Genomic DNA, 18,643 nt, shown 5'->3' on the forward strand with positions numbered 1-18,643 from the left:
TTTCTAAAAAAAAAGTTAGGATTACATCTTCTTCCACAAATGCACCATTAACTGATAAGTGGGCTATTTTTAAGAGATGATTATTAAGAGAAACTGGCCTTTGGACAGATATGAATCATCTTATGACTTCAAATAAGAAATGGAGGCTCTGGGGTTACTACTTCCCATCTCAGGTGTGCACTTTGCAATACCACCAATAGCTAAATTAATAACATAACTCAATCTTCAGGAAAATGTTGACCTTTCTCCCTCTTTTCATTGAATAAGAGTGGATGAAAAAAAGATAATTTTGTATGATAACTGATCCCTGAGTCCCATTTGAAATAAAAACAATCAAAAATGCAAAAAAAAACAACATGTAAGCTTAAGATAATATTGATTTAGATATGATATACAAAGAACAGTAATAATACAGCTTTTTAATATTCTGACCAACATACTTAAAGCTTTAATGGTTTTTACAACATCTTATAAATTCAAAGAGACTCTGATGTTACACAGGATACTGAGTAAAACCATTCAGCAATAAGTTCTTCCATAATAGCATCAAATTTGTTGTGCAGCAATACAATGTTTATTTCTCTTTCACAAATACCCAATGCCTCTAACTCTCTACAAGTATCAGCATTTAAACCCCAACAAATATTTACCCGGTGTGGGTATTAAAAGCATTTAATCATGTATTCATGATTTGCGAATGTACAGCATTTTAAATATGATGCTTTTTTCCTTGTAAACATTTCATCCAAGCAGTAATTTGAGATATTGCAGATGGTGACATTTAAGCTGCTATTGTTAATATACCACGCAGCTCTAAAGGCAGCAATTTATGTTGATCTACTTTATTTGACAGAAGTATTTCTATGAAGCAGTTCTCTAATAACTGTACAATAAACTTGGTGCATTGCAAATATTAGCAAATGTAAATTACTGACTTTATGATGTTAAAACACATTTTCAGACATAAGTTGCAACACTTGGAGATAACACCCACTTACCATGGTGACCACAGCTTCTTGGGGCTTTAGGTGGTGTTTCTGCAGCACTGCAGAAAGGGCGTCCTGCAGCGTCTTACTGGACTTCACCATGATTGCCACTGTCTTACCAGTGAAGGCATTCTCCAGCCTGTGACATGACAGCATTTTCAACAAAATCCCCTCAGACATCATATTAAAAACAATCCCATAGACAGACACCAAAATAAGTAAACACCTAATGTCCTATTAACATATATCGGAAACAAACCTAATTTGGTCATGTATTTAGAGGAAGCTAATGTGTCTCAGACGAAGATAAGGATTTCCCCCAAATATGGTTAGGTGTGGGCGAGAAAGTCTGCTTATGGTGACTAATACAAAAGAAAAAAAAAGAAAAAGGAAGTGACTAAGATGACTCACGTAAACATCACCCTGAGCTCGAGAGAGACCTGCTGATCCCTCAGCACAGAGCAGTCCTGCTCCAACGATAAGGGCTGCAGAAAGACAACAGTGTATCAGACAGATGAAACCAGGATAAAATTGTAAAGACAATTAATGGTATAGATCAAAATGTTCAGAAATTAAAATGCAAAGACAAAACTAAGTCGGATGAGGAAGCGGTAACCATCTCACATATGGTTAACCAACATGCCTAGAGCAACACTGCTGCTTTTATCTAAACCAAGTGATGCAGCATGATTAGGCACAGATGAAGCTCTGACCTTCTCCTTGCCATGAAGGTAAATGATGACATCTTTTAATGGAAAGCCCCGTTTCTCACACAGGCTAGCCAGCATGTCCTTGATTGGCTGGCCGTTAGGGGTAGGGGCCAGAGAGGCACTGCCATCAGGCAGGTAGACACAGCAGTATCCTCCCTCCATCCCCAGACGACTCCCAATGGCAGCTCCTTGATCACGGTTGCTGGAACTGGGCCGACCGTTCTGCACAGCAGAAGACTGATTAACTTCAAGATCTGCTTGCCAACTTCAGGATTACATGCTAGTTATTTCCTATTAACAGTAGTGTCACATTATGCATATGAGTTAAAGCAGCCCCTAATATTTGCAATAGTTGTACTGACCTCCATCTGTCTGCAGAGGGAGCCAAGCTCCACACTGCTGGTTGATTTGGTAGACATGTTTGAGCCCTTCACGAAAACTGAGCCTTGGCCATTTGATGCATCTTTGATTGCAGACAAAAAGATACGCATTTAGTTGTTTTTTTTCTTGTTATCATTTAAAGGTCTGTTTATGACATTAGAGCCAATACCTCCCCAGGATCCTCTTTTATGTCGTTTCTCACTTTTAGCACCTGGCAGGCTATTCGAGTCGGACTTGTCCTGTTTGACAGATTACACAGAAACCAAGGTTGAACAACAATAATGAACCCTGAAAGTGCCGTCCTTTAATCTAATGACCTTATTGTCTCTCGGGGAACTCCTGTTGAACATGTCCTCCCAGGAACCTATGCGGACCGGCTCCTTCGAGATCTGAGGTAAATGTTTCCCTTCTACACTGGCCAAAGTGCAGCGCTGGTAGAGAGGAGAGCGTACAAAGCGCCGGTAGCTGTCCATCTTCATCAATTTGAAGATCTAATGCAATAAAAAAAATAAAAAAAAAAACAGAAGACCTGAGCCCCAGATGAAGCAATAAATACCTGTACTACTGATGCATTAAATTATATCTTTCTGCAAACCTGGGCCTGAGCTTTGTTGAACATCTCAGGAGTGGGATTCTCCAGGTCCTTCTCCTCCGTCTTGGCAGTGTCATCGATGTTCACACAGTAGGGAGCGGTGTCAGACACATAGGTGTCATAGATAAAGCGAGCTGCTGCTTTTAACTGCAGAAAACAGAATTTGCGTTAAAATAAATCAGTAGAGACCACAAACAAATAAAAAAACAGGTCAAATAATGTCCTTAAGTCATTTAATATGAAAAATATAAAACTTTCCACTTTTTTTTACGTTACAACAAAAATGTTTATGACAATTTTAGCTGATAGAGCAACAGCAGAGTATAGCTGTGACGCAGAAGGAAAATAAACACTTATTCAAGGTTTTTACAAATAAGTGTGATGCAGGAAAAAAAAAAGTCTAAACAGTTGCCTGAAAAAACAAGGCTAAGTACTATATATTGTAGCTGGGCATAATCAGGGTAAACCCAGCTTTCATTTGTCAGCTTGAAAATTTTTTTTTTGTGAAACAGAACATTAATGGAAAGGCAGCACTATAAAAACAAGTTCAAATTGTTAAGTATAAAGGTACAGCTAAGTTATAACTGTCTATTATTGGAATTCCAAAATAATGTTTAGTGTTTTATTTTATTTTTTTCCCCCTCTTTAAATCAGATGAGGTGAAATCTGCAGAAACAGTACAAGTCATTGGAAAAATTATTCATAAACAGACCATCAGCCATGCAGAGCAGACATTTTACGATCGGATGAGCTTTTGGTCACCGGCTGTGGTACAAGTGTGGCAATCACACAGTGGTAATACTTTTCTTTAAGTAGGGACATAAAACCTAAAGCGGTTAAGGAGAGGGGCTGAGCTAAACGCAAGAGCGATCCTAGAAGGACTGGTTGAGGTTGACCTTCCAGCAGGACTTAAACCCTTTACATTCAACCAGAACAACAACAAAAAAACAAATTAGATGTCTGTGACCCTCATCTGTAAGAATTACTGCCATTTTGCATGTTTTATACACATCTCTGTTCCAAACCTGAATCAAACAATAGTGTGACCTTCCAATGCCTGGCAATCACCTGGGTAAGTCATTGTTTGGAGGCAGGGAAACACTTTAAACATGCAGAAAGTTGGTCCTTGGGACCAAGATTGAACACCTCTGTTTTAGATCAAAGCCTGCAGATGTGGTAAACTAGTCTACTTAAATGCAGGCCTTTAATATCTGGCAAGTTGGAAAAGTAAAAAAAGGTTTAAAGTCCCATCTTCCAACCTTACCAAACATGACCCTCATTCTTTGAGGAATATTTAAAGCTAGTAAAGAGATCATTTTATAAAGGACCTGTTGCTGTAAATATAGTAAATCCTGACTCAGTAAGTTAAAACGGTCAGTTTTCTGTATAATTTTGTAGCCATGAATTATTTTTTCACTGCAGTTAAGAATTCATTAGAAAAGTTTAAGGACCATAAAAACTTCTGCAAAGACCTACAAAGTCTGAAGCCTCTTCCTGTAGTTCATCTAAAAATCAGCCCCCAAACTGCATTTACCAATGAAAGTCAGACACCTCTGTAAACTACGTGTGACTCAGAGATATAAGCTTTAAGCAAAACAGAAACATTTTGGGATTATTATTTTTTATTTATTTCATTTTTTTTTGTTGTTGCTTATATTTAGTAAATAGAGTGTCGTAAGCTGGTTTAAATTGACCAATCCCTTTTAAACCTGGGTAATCACCTCCAACATTTAAATACTATATTCTGTACTGTATACTGAATCTTGTGTATTACTCTGAAGGCCTTGCCCAAACACCACTGAAATTTACTTTAGAGTATATCTACAAATTACAATTCAGGCAGGAGGCAGAGGCTTATAAATCAAAGGATAATGAGTTGAATATAACTAGGCATCAGCCAAAGAGTTTGATCATACCTGATCCAGAGAGGTGGCTGGTATTTTCCTGAACTTTTCACATTCTTTCCAGAATAAGATGTTTTCTGCACTGACTTCTGACGTTAAAAAGGCCTGTAGAGAAATATGTACAAAGCATGAGCAAACACGCCTGGTTGCATGAAAATATATTAAAAAAAAAACATTTGTACATAAATTATTTCAACAGCTAGAACTCCAAAAGAGTCCCGAGTTGCTCTCACCGTAAAGTAACCAACGCCACAGGGGTCTTCCAACAGCTTCTCAAAGGACACAGCCCAGCTCAGGACGCTGTTGGCAGGGTTTACATCGCCTCCCGGGGTCCCAGGAAGGCTGGAACTGCTGCCTCCGCTGCCTCGTGCAGACATGTTCAGCTCTAAAACACAAACACACACACACCCTTTAACAACGACCTAAACGAAAGCCTGACTTTGAGGCTTAATCAGATCTTTTCATGCTCAAACATGTTTGGATATGTAAAAAAGGTAGCTGTATGAGCGTTTACCTCCATCTGACACCGCTTGAACCTGAAACAGAAAGAAGTCACAGCACTTTATAAAACACAAAATTGTAAACCAGCTATGCTGTTCCTGTCATAGACCAGCCTTATGTGTAAAAAATAAATAAACCTAAAATAAAATGACTAATTATTATCACACTTATTGTCCAGTTGTATAAATATAAGGACAGGATAAAGTCTGACAATGTTTAGAAAAACATCTCAGCAGCAGCTATAAACGGCATTCAACCACCTACAATAGACACATTTAGGAATGAAAGTGAACAGCTGCATGTTTTTTTACTCCTTGTTCAAATGTAGCGCAATGAGGCAGGACAGTTTTAACAGGAAGTGGTTTCAACATGATGACAACAGCTCTCATTCAGCTTTCAGAGCACACACACACACAAAAAAAAATTTCACATCTTGCAAAAGTTCTTTCACAGCAGCAGACGGGTGACAGTTTTATACAACCTTGAAACAGAGGAAGAATAACAAAAGCGCAGAAAATATTTTCAAAATTTTTAAAAAGGTGATATCATTCAAGTAGAGATGAATGGGATCTGTGAGGGGTGCGTGTTCTTTTGTCTGGGTTTCCCAATGTGGGAGGGGGGGTCTGTTTCCTCCCACAAGCTACACACATGTGGGCTGGTAAGTTAAGATTACTCAGAGGTGTGACTGTTGCCATGTCTGTTCATCTGTGGAGGATATTGGCTAAAAAAAAAAAAAAAAAAAAGTGCTAATTTCCAAATATAAAGATCTAATTACAGTGGAGGATCTCTTACCCTCAATTCCCCACCATCTTTGCTTATTATCTACAAAAGGTTCTTTTGCACCATTTTAAGAACATGCTTCTGTTTCAACTGTTTATTGATGAACACGTCAACTTTTGCTCCATTTCTGGTTTAAATCTATTTTTTTTTTCTAAACATGAAACAACTACTGGATTCACCCTAACCCAAACAGGCCCCTCTTTTGCATTGCCTCAGTTTTCCATGGAAGGAAAACTGAGTCACCTACCTTTTTAGGGAGAGGGCCACTTCAAGAGTCATAGGAAGGGTGACAAATACTGACCAATGAACTGAAAGGGTCAGCGTTCAGCTAAACTTCATACATCATAAACATTCTTTTATTTTAGACAATGTCATTTTGAAATGCTCTAAAGCGATTAAACAAGAAGCAAACTGATGAGTTGTTCTATTTTCAGAAGACTGAGGGCACTCCATGTGGTTCTTGAAGGTCCACGTTGGTGACCCCTGCTCCATGGAATGGATTCCACTCAGATATATTCTGAAATTTTAGTCTATACTGAAATGATAGCATAAAGGCTGCAGAAACAAGAACAATTGGAGTTCATTAGAGCTTTGTACATCATCTACAGGTACACATTACAAGTAGATGTACATGGTCCTACTAAAGAGAGTCCAATGTGGGCCTCCAGCCTAGAGCATAAAAGTCAAGATGGATCCATGCTTCTATGATGTTTACCTAAAACCTTAAACTCCTCCATCGGGATGTTGCAGCTGAAAAAAAATTGAAGGACCGGGTCATGTTTTTCAGTCTAATATTAACATTTGATTAATCTGTGTAAATTGTAGTTCCTACTTCAAGATTTGACCAGTTGTACTTTTAGAGCTGTTATTCAACATACTCTGTTTTTACTGAATGGCTTTTTGAGTAACAGCTGCCAAAATTCCACTTGTGTCACAAGGTGTTTGTCATCCAAAAAACAAAAACTACCTGTTTTCCTTTCTTAATAAACATTCTCTGCAGAATCAGACATATTTGTCCACGAGGAATTCCTGTCAAGCAGCAGTTTAAAAAGTTGACATCCCCCAAATCCCCTGCTTGGAACTTCATTAAGTTGAGTTAGTGAAGAGTTAATCATCAGGGTTTACATTAAAATTTATTTCAATTAGTTTTACTGAAATTTAGTTTTTGAGGAATTAAGCTGGTTACAATGTGGTTGTTCTTGGGTTTAAATTGTTGAACTAGACATGGATACAAACTCCTGCTTCTGTTATTTTTTTGCATCCTCAGTTTAAGTTTCATTACAAAAAAAAGTTCTGCATATTCTAACATCAAGTCTCTTAGGTCAAATTCACAGTTTTAAAGTTATACAATCTTTTTCTAACCCCTGAAAAAAGGTATCAGTTAAAGAGAAAGAAAAAAAAAAGGGGGGGGGGGGGTCGACGAAGGGTTTAAAGTTAAAGTAAAGAAAAGTGAATTTATGGGTGCAAAATGCATGCAAGATATGATCTAAAGTACTTTTCTGTTTTAGAGCTTTAATTGTCATTGATGATAATCACAATGTGTCTCAGCCATTATTTTTAACAGAATCCTATATAGCAAGGTATTGACTTTTTGCTGCAACTGAACTCCTCTTTGACTTCCGCATTTAATGTTTGTTTTTTTTGCTTTCTTTTTAGATTTTGAACTAAAAAAAAAAAAGAAAACATCGATAGTGTGTCTACAGGAAGTTAACAAGAGAAGTTAGATATACTTCATTAAATTAATGAGGTGGCATTATCTGGCATGCACACATTTTACTTTCTGTACTTGAGGCAGAAACCGACATGAAAACAGAAAAAACTCGACAAATGAAGAGAATTTTATCTTAAGTTTAATGCAAAGCAGTAGTCAAGCAGTTTACTGAACACCCAAGACTTCCATGCTTCATTAGAGACATCTATGAAAAGATGTTTACTTAACAGCTGAGCCATTTTAGGAAATGGCAAGTGAATTAAAGCCAATTCAGCCTACACAGGACAGATTGGACCACATGCATGGCTTGGTTCCTGCTTCTGTCTCTTAAAGACCAGCCTGTCTTCAGTGGTGACCAACTGTAACCACACAGCCTGATTGGTTCGGGTCCTGCAGAGCAGTGAAGTCAGGCATCGCAAGCCAACATGATACAACTGCTCATCAACCCTACAGTATTGATGCTCCACACCAAATGTCGACTAACATGAGAAGAAAATTAATGCAAAAGGAGGCTATTTTGACATTTTAAAACTGGAGATTGACAGACAAAAAATCTCACAAAAAAAATAAATAAATAACTTGAAACATCTGAAGTTAGAGAAACCATTGTAAAACCTAAATAAAGTGGTACATTCTTACCATGCTGCCAACAGGAATCCCTAATGAATTGCTGTTCTTCGCCATGGTGGCCCCCCGACACTAGATAAAAATGCTAAGAACCTCTATGCTCTCTCAGAGGGACACAGCAAAGTGCTCCACCCAAACTTGGTGCACCGTCCTCATAAACACGCAGACATCACTTGGGTCCTCCTGTTACTTCCTGCCTGGAAGGGAAGTCTCGCCATAGCAACAAGCCACAGAAGAGGAAGTATGGTTACTATGATCAAACTGTTCTCAACCTACATCTTGAGTAACTATGATGTGGGCACGCAGGCAGATTGACAACGTTTTTTGTGCAGTTCAGCTGCTGTACAGACTTTCAGAACCATGCAGCTGAGTTTTAGTTTGATGTGTCAAAGTTTTATTTCTCCACAAAACTGTTGTGCATTGTCTGAAAGTTTTTAACTTGACAAAAAAATTCATATAAACACAAATGTATCCAGTTAAAATGAACATTGTTGGTACACTTGAATATCTCTCAAGTTTACCCTATTAAAAAAATATTGAAAAAAAAAATGCTCAGACAAATTTAAGGAACTTGAGTCTTATATGTTTTTTAACTCAACATACTTTTTTTTTTAGTATAGGCTTGTTGAAGGCATAGTTGTTTGAACTTCTGTTTGTGAAAATAATTTAACTTTGGTGAATTTTCCATTTGGAAATGCTAAATTTATCACTTTCAGTTTTAAACAGATAAATATGAATTAGACCAGGGGTTTTCAACATTTTCCAGGCTAAGGACCCCCAAGCTGATGGCGAGATGGAGCGGGGACCCCCTGATTATATATATTTTATGAAATTGTGTTATATCAAACTGGTTCTATAGTCACCCTATTACAGATGGGGTTTTGTAACCAAAGTAATTTTGCTCTGAGATTATTAAAGTATTACTCATTCTTATTCCTGTTTTATGGGACAGGTGTTGCGAATGAAATGGTGCCCAGTTTGAAAGAGCTCCTGTGTGTCGCTGAATGTGTGCACTGATGACTGAAAGACAACATCTGCCTCCATTTATCTGTTTACTATAGTGTGTTGAATTCGTGTTAATGTTTATTTAAAGATATTTCAATTAGTGAGAAAAATTACAGCGGGGAATATAAAAAAACAAACAAAACAAAAAAAGTCTAAGCAACAAAACCTTTGCGACCCCCAAGCAGTACCTCCTTGGACCCCCTAGAGGTCGCGGACCTCCTGTTGAAGTCCTCCGAATTAGACTATTAGCATTTTGATCAAAGAACTCGGGAGCCTCTTCATAAAGCAGTAAAGCTAAAGAGACTAAATAAACCAGCAATTCACAATATGTAACTTCCGAAACAGCACCTTCTTTGTGCAACATTGAATAAATGCCATAAACCACAACAGCAACCTCACTGTGTTATCTGACCACATATTGCCAAAAATCTCAACCATTGATTGACAACTCCCATCATCTTTAAATACTTAACCACCCATTTAATCTAAATACAGAGTTAGAGTTATATACACCCACAATTAAAAGCACCCATTTAAGATAAGTATAAAAAACAAGTTAAGAAAACAGGTCACCTTAAGCCATTTATCAGACCGTCTTGTTTTACAGAAAAATTCTACTTTTATTTACAAACTGTTACTAAATAGTTTAGTTTCTCATTATTAGAGATGCAGACAAGACTCCTGACCTGAGGTCTGGTGTCCTGCACCTTTTTCAATGCGTCTGTTATAAGTAACACACCTGAAGCAACTAATTAGGTTCTTAGCAGGATTAAGAGGTCCTGAGGAGTTTAGTTTGACACTTCCAAGCTGGGAAATTGTAAGCTTTTCAAATAAGCAATCAAATGCCACTTTCTGTCTAGCTTCTAATTAGACTAAAGATAAAAATATAATAAACCTTTACATAAAACTCATAATGGGTAGGCCTGTAAAAAAATGCTAAGGCAATTATTTAACATATATGCATGTTTAAGCTAAATTTATAGAGAAGTCAATTACTCACCTTTGTGTCCTTTCTTTTGCCCCAGATTTGCCATTTCTGGTATTTCCCTTGTTGCTTAAGGGATAAGCTGTTTCTCAGGCCAGGAAACCTGTTTAAAAGTCCATTGATAGCCACCATTGTAAGTGAGACCATATAAATGACAACATCCACCTCCTCCGTGGGTCATGTCTACATTGTAAGAGTGCTACAAAACTGCACAGCTGGCACTGTCCACCCTTAATTAATGGCTGCTAATTTAGACCAGCAGAGCCGATTTCATCTTTTATTTCTTAACATTTCTGTCATGGTTTGTTTAATAACCAACAGTGAACTGTGAATATTTGCCATTTGAAGTTTGAACTTCTTGTTTTAAAATATACTTACATTAGTGCCCAGCAAGGCAGTTTTTAAGGCTCAGTGGATTATAAATAGGACTACTGAGGGCTAGAGATAGCTGTGTGTTCCCAAATGTAAATAAAACATTGACAAAAGAACTTAAATCGAGCACTTTATTTATCCTTCAATATGTTAAGTGAAAGAAGTCTTTCATTTAACATCCTAATTTGATTAACAGAAAACTTATGGGCTGAAAAAAACTGCAAGAAAGCTCATAATAAAGCAATTGTTCTTTGAAGAAAGCTTTGACACCTATAACTCATTTTATCTGAAGTTTAAAAGAGTGTCTGGCTACAACAGTTTACCTACTTTACATATTTCGGTATGGTTACCTATACCCTGAGTGTGTTTTAGATTTCAGGTGCCTTGAAATAATTATATCAAAAAGCAAATTTTACTTTTGCATGTGAGGCTAAAACTGCGTCAAATATAGCTGTTTGTAATCTCCATACATTGCTGTGGCTTTTGTTTATTTTGCTCTTTTATTTTCTCTCTAAAAATTATAAAGTATGTAAATAAGAAAAAAACTGAGAGTCAACCTTTGCACTCATAATAGGACTCTTATCTTAACAGTTTGCATCCACTATATCCAGGCCTGGTGAAGTAACAGAAATGTGCAAATTAGCAAAATAAGAAAATTAAATGTAACATATTTGTGTAGGGAAGTATTTAGAAAGTAGGGCACATTTACTGGTGTTAGTTCACTTTCCACTGTTAAAGACAGCAAAGATTCATCTGAGTTTTTTTTTATTAGTAAAAACTCTAAAGCCAAAGCAGGAGCGTGTCAGCGGTCACCATGATGCTGTTTCAAAAGCGCTCGCAGTAAGGAAGGAGGAAGGAAAATAAGCTGGATGCTTCCTATCATAGTTCATGTAGCATAGATCTTGCAGTGTTCCTATTTAGAGCCTAGGACCTATAAGGAATCCCACAATCCTTTGCATGACAGGACATACAGGCACAGCCCACCTTAGAGTTTAACAAGTACATGCTGTGCTCTAACATCCGCCCCAACCCCTAAATCTCTCAATCACTATATAGAGTGGGGCCTATAGAGTGGACTTTAAAGTGAACTAAGTTAACTGCCCGTTCGGACAGATACAACTTTTCGCTCCCTGTTAGTCATGTGACTTCCCCTCCCCAACACGTTGCCTGCCCCATCTTTATTTGTCTCCACTTTCTGGTAGCAACAGCCTATGGCAACAGTGGGCCATTGTGACAACAAATCCCATAATGCTTTGCGAGGAGAGCTCTCCTCGCAAAGCATTATGGGATTTATCTGCTCCAGTGACCATAGATGATCACAACTCTTTAAGGTGCATTGAAGGAAATTTCGAGTTCTCTACTTTTTCATCCACTAGACGTTCAGAGACTCATCTGAAATGGCCTAACCCCTAGACAGTGCCCTATAAAGTGGTTAGGGCAGATATTTGGACATACAGTAGCTTATATCTTCACCATGCTCTGTTAGACACATTAAAATGTCCTCTACGTCATATATCTTGGCGTCATCCATTGGTTCAGTTAGTGTAACTATTTCTCTTGTTGTTCTTTTTCCAAATTTGCATGTCTTTCCTGTAATGACGTCCCCAAAGATAAAGGCTGTCTGGCGTCAGCAGTCAGGAGTTGCTTTCTTACCGACAATGGTTTTCTTACTGTCGACCTCACCAAAGCTTAAGGAAGAGGAGCTATAGGCTACAATTTGAATTCTCTGAATGGACCCAAATATGAACCTGGAAGAAACCCAAAGTAACAGTTACATTTTTATCTTAAAGTCCCCCTTACTTATTTCTTTTATGAAAGTGAAAATACAGAGTATCTCCAAGTCAAGGTATGGAAAAAATGTCCTGAAAGCAGGAGTTAATTCTACTGCCTCCTTTTTGAATCCAGTTTTATTATCCCCAGTTCACTGATATATTAATATTCAGAGACAGTCCAGTTAAATCCTGCTTTGATTTAAATTCAACATGATTAGATATAGATGATTATCAAATGCTGATTGATAAGAGGAAATTCTGTGTAAGAAAATCCAGATAATGGTATAAAGTCTTTGATTTTGCAGTAATGTCTCATTGAGGGAAGCCTAGCAGGCATATCGTAACAGCAAACAGGAAGTGGGAAGAAACCTCCAGCAAAACTAAGATCAGTATAAAAAAAAAAAGATCTGCCCATCTGAATGAGGATCGTAAAAAAAAAAGAATGCAAGACTGTAAGGATGTTGGAAATAATTTTAACATTACCTTTTAAACTAAGAGATTGTTTAATTATCAATGAATGGATTTAACCCGGACTGCAGGACTAGTAAATACTAAAAGTCATGGAATCAAATAAGAGCAATGAAAAGGAAGAGAAATAAACTAACAAATATAACTGGAAACAACAGAGATCTAGAGGTGAGGGGAAATGAAATTTCTACAAAATAAACCTAGAGGAGAACTTGAATGGCAGGAAATGTCGTAACTAACGTTTTCCCTACAAAGTGCATCAGAATTACCTCCCAGACAAATTGAGCTGTTCATTTTCTGTAATGACTCAAACACCCAGGATGAAACTTCCCTCCTAAGCAGCTATTATGAATGTAATGAACGTTAAGCTGATTCAAACTTGTTGAGGCCTGTTCTTTCTCTTTAAACTGACAGTTGTGTGTAATATAGATCAGGTCCATCATTATCTACCACCTATAGCAACAGCCTTGCGTTCCTTCTTGCAGCATAGAAGCAGAACAGGTAATCTGACATATCAAGGGGTGTTATTATAGAGTTTAGCTGTAGAAAGAAATATAACATCAAACTTGAGTAAAGGTATGTTCCCTCTTTTCTGTTCTTCCTTAAAATGTAGGGTGTTTTTCTATCAGTTTAAGGAACTGGGTTGAGCTAATTTGAGTGTCTGACATGAGTAGTCAGTAAAGTAGACTTTTGCTTTCATTTTAAAATGTTAGGGGACATAAACTAGAGAGGAAACAGGAGAAAAGTGGATCATGTATTCAGCATGATTTTCATTGGATGTGGCTGACATGCAAATAGATACACCCCTAAAAATATCTGTCAGTTTCTGAGTGATCATCTTTTCGCTGTTTGTATTTTCAAACAAGCTGGTGCTTAAATGGCACTTTCATGGCTTCTGCAAAATCTCTCTGTTTTTTGTTTTTTTTTAAGTGCTCCAGAATCCTTTTTCCTCAGAGGAAAAGGGAAGAAAAGTTGATCTGCAACACTCTCTAGTGGCCACTGTGAGAATAAATAAAACTATTACTATAAAACAATTTATTATTAAATATATCTGCATGCTCAAAATTCTTCTTTTTTTGCAACCCACATATTTCTTAGCTAGAGTATCTTATATATGGGTCTCATTATATATAATATGCCAAGAGAACAGCTACTTTGCATAGGAAAACAGCTTTTTTCTGATAACAGACTAGACTTCAGTACTTCAGTACTCTCTGAGTTTATACTTCACTTCATCTTACATCTGTCTATTTTAGTCTTTAAAAATATCAATAAACGGAACCTTAACAATAGTAAAAGTTTGCTTACTAATGCCTGTTGATTTTGTGTGGCTGTGAACTTTTCTCTGTGTGGATAACCTGGAAGCAAGCTTTTCGTATTTATAGAGACCTAAAATATTTGAACAAATTTGCGTTAAAGCTGCACCCACACTGTGATCACCAGCTGTCATTTCTGCCTTCGGAGCAGGAAAAAACAGTAGCAGTGTTTGTGAGGCTCCAGGAATGAATGAATTTGCATCCTTATCTATGTTTATAATCAGCTCTTCCTAGCTTTTGCTGTAACAGAGGCATTTAGACTAAGCAAAGCAGAACAAGTCATTGCGCCACTCCGCGCCCGGAGCTACAATCCAGGTAAAATCAAGACATCTGAAGCACATATTAAGTACTTACTTTTTTTTTTTTTGGCATTACTAGATGTTCTTTATATTTGTCTTACATGCATCACTCTTAGCTTACAGAGAATGACCAGAACAGTGAGAGATCTTTTGGTCGGACTTCTTATTGGTGAAAACTCATCAAATATCTGGTTATACTCCAATATTTCTGCTTGGGTGTTGATTGTTTTTAAATCTAATTCATTTCTATATTCTGTTTTCTATAGCCTGTGTCTGCTCTTCCTCTGTCTCTGAGGAATGTAAGGGATGTAATATTAAAAAAGGTAAAAACTAAGGAACTATGGTCAGAAATGTCAACATTGATGATAAAAGTGATCTTAAAGACTTCTCCAAAATATATATATTTATGTATTTTGTTCTTTTTTATTTTGTAGAATGTTGTGAGCGGGATTATAATAGCACTGAGTGCGAAAAAGGTATGTTGATTCTTTGTTTTTAACATGTTTACTTTAAGATAAGAGCTAGAAGTTTTACATATGATTTTTAAGTCAGATGTGTGGTAAAAGAAGGTCTGTAGACTTAAAAAGAAAACAACTGAAAATGCATACTTGTAATTCATTGGAACTATTGCCTGCATCGACAAGGAATGTGCCAAATAGATCATATTGGGAACATCGTAGATATTGTTCTCCAAGATGTTTACTTTATAAACTAAGAAGTAAGCCTAACAATAATCTTATTTTCTGAAACCTAAATGATCTTTTTATTTCCAACAGGGTTTAAAGCTGAGATCAAAAGCTCTAAGGACCCCATAGAGGAGGGTGATGACATAACACTAACATGCTCTCACAACATCCCTAATCTGAACCTGAGCTATGCCTGGTTTCTGAATGGTGTAGAAAGGAAAGACTATAACAACAACACAGTCTTAATGGAAAAAGTCCTCTCAGAAAAAAACGGTAAATACAAATGCTGCGTGAAGACCTCATGTGGCAACTGTGAATCAGAGGCATTCGATATCAAGATCGAGAGTAAGTAGTCATTCTGTTTCTGCTTTCACTATTAAATTGTTTTATTACTTTTACTGAATGCATGAAAAATGTAAAAGATTTTAACACCTCATATTTTCTTTGTTCTACTTTTTTCTCACTCTGTCCCTCCATGTGACATCACTCAGACAACGCAGTTTTGATCTTGGTGATCTGTGGTGTTTCAGCTTTGGTCCTTGTCTTAGTAATGGGGGTGGCAATGAAGATCAAGCTTAAAAAGGACCAGGGTAAGGGCTTTGTTTGGACTGCTTGAGTATTTCTTACTCTTCTAATTCCTTTCTTTTTAAGAGGGTAAATGAACTGACGGAGGTGTAGGTTTATTTTAAGAAACAAGGCTGCAGCCAGCAGATGTTTAGCATAACTGGTCAAAGACTAAAACATGGGTAAACACCGACACTCCCTCTATGCAAACATAGGAAAATTCACAAAACCTCTATAGCAAAGTTTTTCAATATCACTTTTTTTCATATGCTGCCTGTTTTGGATGACAAAACAGGCAGCATACGAAAAAGAAACCTATAGAAATCTAAAAATAAGTTATTGGTAAAACTAAAGGTCTACACAATTATGGTTTGGATGTACTTAATGATATCATCTTAAGTTTTTCAAATTTTCAGCTCAAATGAATACATTTTCCTGGCTAACAGATGCTAAATTAGTAAATTTGTAATTCTAGTAATTCACATAATTAAATAAAATTTTAGGTAGAATGGAAATTAGCGGCATCACGCACGGCTAGTCATCGTTATGTTTTGTTGTAGTTGTTTTTTTGTTTGTTTTTTCAAAGCCATTTATAAAATTTGAATTGTAGGGTTGCTAATATGGTTTTATTAAACACTATTGTCCATCACAATATTTTAATTTTAGTTTATTAAAAATAACTGGGTGACATTCTGGCTCTGACAACTAGATGGCATCTAAGGGTTTCCTGTTTGGTTCCTGCTTTGTGTAAAATATGCCATGATGGGCCAGTTTATCCTTACCAAAAACTAATCGTGAAGTTCATCCAGGTTAAAATGAAATGATTTAGATCCATAGATCACAGCCTAAAAATTTTTAAAACAGCTCCAACTGGAACTAATTCATGCTTGTCTATCATATTTTGTTTGAAGTTAGATTTTCTTTCCTCTTAGGAAGTATTTTATAAAGGCTGCCTGTCATAAACTGCTCCTTTTTTTCATGTAGCTTAATTATTCAACCAACCAAATTTTGACCATAAACAAACTAACTACACTTGTGACTTAGGTCAGTGCTGCTAACCCTTTCAATGCCAACACTAAAGCAATGCAGATTAAATTTGTCAGGATCTCTTTTTTTGTCCATTAAAGTAAAAAAAAAAATTGAAAAAGCTTCCTGGATGGGAAGCAAAACATATTCAAAATTGGAAACAAAGTCCAGTGGATTGTTTTTTTTTTTACTTTTTTGGAATGGCTATGACCCGAATGACTAAGAATCTTCACCAGCATAAACAGATTAAACCACATATAGGTCTAGTTACCATTTTGATCACTTCTATGCCACTCACAAATGTAATATTTTATTAATTTGACTTTTCCTAGACTCCAATGTTTATTATCACTCTTTGCTTGCAATTTCGATTTCTACAGTATTTCACTTAGTGCCCTATAACAGGTTATTAGCAGGTGTCATGATTATATTAAAGTCTGACCCCAAGATGCAGAAGACCAAACAGAGAGACCAGGGAAAAGTTTAAACAGGTTTATTTTAGGAATAATGTGAAGAATCCAGTGCTGCTCTGAGCACTGCTCAACAGGGACTGAAAGGTGAGGGGAAGACACTGCGGCTAGTTCAGGCTCAGTGGGAAATTTGAATCTTAGGTTTAGAATTGAAGGAAAAGGTTGCAGACTCCCCTCTCCAGGGAAACATGTCCAGGGAAAGATATCCTCTCAGTCTGGAGTCCAGACTGAGAGGATTGTACCAGAGATTGTCTTGCTTGGTGATGGGTGGACTGGGTTACTCAGACTGCAGTTCTTTCTTGGTGAATGGAGAAGCTTACTGCAACTCAGATTTCCTGTAGTACTTGAACGGGCTGTAGTGCAGAAGAAACCTTTGCTTGGAGTGAAGCTCAACCGACCTCTTGGGGACCCCAGCTCAGTTAGAAGCTCAGTTGAACCTTCCAGAGAGAGAAGGACCGAACAAATCCAGTTTGGAGAATGATTTCCTGCCAAGAGGCAAAGACAAAAACAACGTTAAGACTCAGGTTGAAAAAAATTCAGTTTGACTTAGAAAAACTCAGCTTGGCTAGACAATCCAAAACTGGCAAACAAAGACTTAGGTTAGACTCTGCTAAACTACTGTAAGCATGGCTTGAGTACCCTGTATTGGCAAAACAAAGGCTTAGGTTAGACTCTGCTAAACTAAGCAGGGCTAGAGTACCCTGTATTGGCAAAACAAAGGCTTAGGTTAGACTCTGCTAAACTAAGCAGGGCTAGAGTACCCTCTATTGGCAAACACTCTGGCATCAAGGTAGTGGCAGTCATTTTTAAGGTGCATACCGCCACCTACTGTACATGAGTGTGTAGCAGCGTTACTTCACATCTATTAGATTCTATTATTTAATTTTGTATTCTTAAGATACATAAACAATGCTTTCCTTAGTTTATGAATATCTGTTATGTTTCCTTCATTTCCTAATATTCCTTTAAGATTCCATTCATGCCCTATACTTCTAACTATTCTCTTCAATTCTTTCCTTTTGTGTTCATATAACTTACAGTTCATCAGTATGTGTTCTACATTTTCTTTTCCACCACATTTCTCACATTTATCACTATTTTTCCTCCCTATTAAATAAAGCATGTCATTTAAGTAGGTATGACCTATTCTTAATCTACTAACTATTATTTCTTCTCTTCTGTTTCTTTCATTAATGCTTCGAATTCAAACTGACTTTTGCACTTCATATAATCTTCCTCCTTTCCTATCTTCGTTCCATATTTTTTGCCATTCCTCCATTTCTTTACTTTTAATAAGTGATTTCCCTTCTCCTTTTCCAAAAGGAATTGAAATTGTTATTTCCCCCTCTAAAGCCCTTTTAGCTAATTTATCTGCCTTTTCATTGCCTTTTACTCCTTCATGTGCTGGCACCCAACAAAACCAAACATCTATACCACCCCTATATAATCTAAATAAAATATGATGAATTTCTAATACCAAATCTTTTC

At 36.9% G+C, this 18,643-nt stretch overlaps 1 protein-coding gene across 3 annotated transcripts in view; it reads right to left on the bottom strand.

The window, feature by feature from the left end:
* Window positions 1-10,370, bottom strand: part of LOC119777899 (regulator of G-protein signaling 14-like) — a 30,436-nt gene extending 20,066 nt beyond the window's left edge. For 2 of the 3 annotated variants that reach the window (XR_005279990.1, XM_038276903.1), the window contains exons 1-11: window positions 10,198-10,370; window positions 5,088-5,109; window positions 4,807-4,958; window positions 4,586-4,678; window positions 2,673-2,816; window positions 2,395-2,568; window positions 2,247-2,316; window positions 2,059-2,159; window positions 1,700-1,918; window positions 1,398-1,471; window positions 999-1,125 (exon numbers count right to left, since the gene is read on the bottom strand). Coding sequence is in view for 2 of the 3 variants with exons in the window: in XM_038276903.1 (XP_038132831.1) it covers window positions 999-1,125; window positions 1,398-1,471; window positions 1,700-1,918; window positions 2,059-2,159; window positions 2,247-2,316; window positions 2,395-2,568; window positions 2,673-2,816; window positions 4,586-4,678; window positions 4,807-4,958; window positions 5,088-5,109; window positions 10,198-10,329 (1,308 nt within the window). In the remaining variant the exon portion in view is untranslated. Of the gene's footprint in view, window positions 1-998; window positions 1,126-1,397; window positions 1,472-1,699; window positions 1,919-2,058; window positions 2,160-2,246; window positions 2,317-2,394; window positions 2,569-2,672; window positions 2,817-4,585; window positions 4,679-4,806; window positions 4,959-5,087; window positions 5,110-8,204; window positions 8,343-10,197 lie in introns of those variants that run through there. The other variant, XM_038276904.1, reaches the window with a different exon arrangement.
* Window positions 10,371-18,643: the final 8,273 nt, after the last annotated feature.

The sequence above is a fragment of the Cyprinodon tularosa genome, unplaced genomic scaffold (assembly GCF_016077235.1).
Source record: "Cyprinodon tularosa strain WSP-4 unplaced genomic scaffold, ASM1607723v1 ctg129, whole genome shotgun sequence".
In the NCBI taxonomy this organism is placed as follows: domain Eukaryota; kingdom Metazoa; phylum Chordata; class Actinopteri; order Cyprinodontiformes; family Cyprinodontidae; genus Cyprinodon; species Cyprinodon tularosa.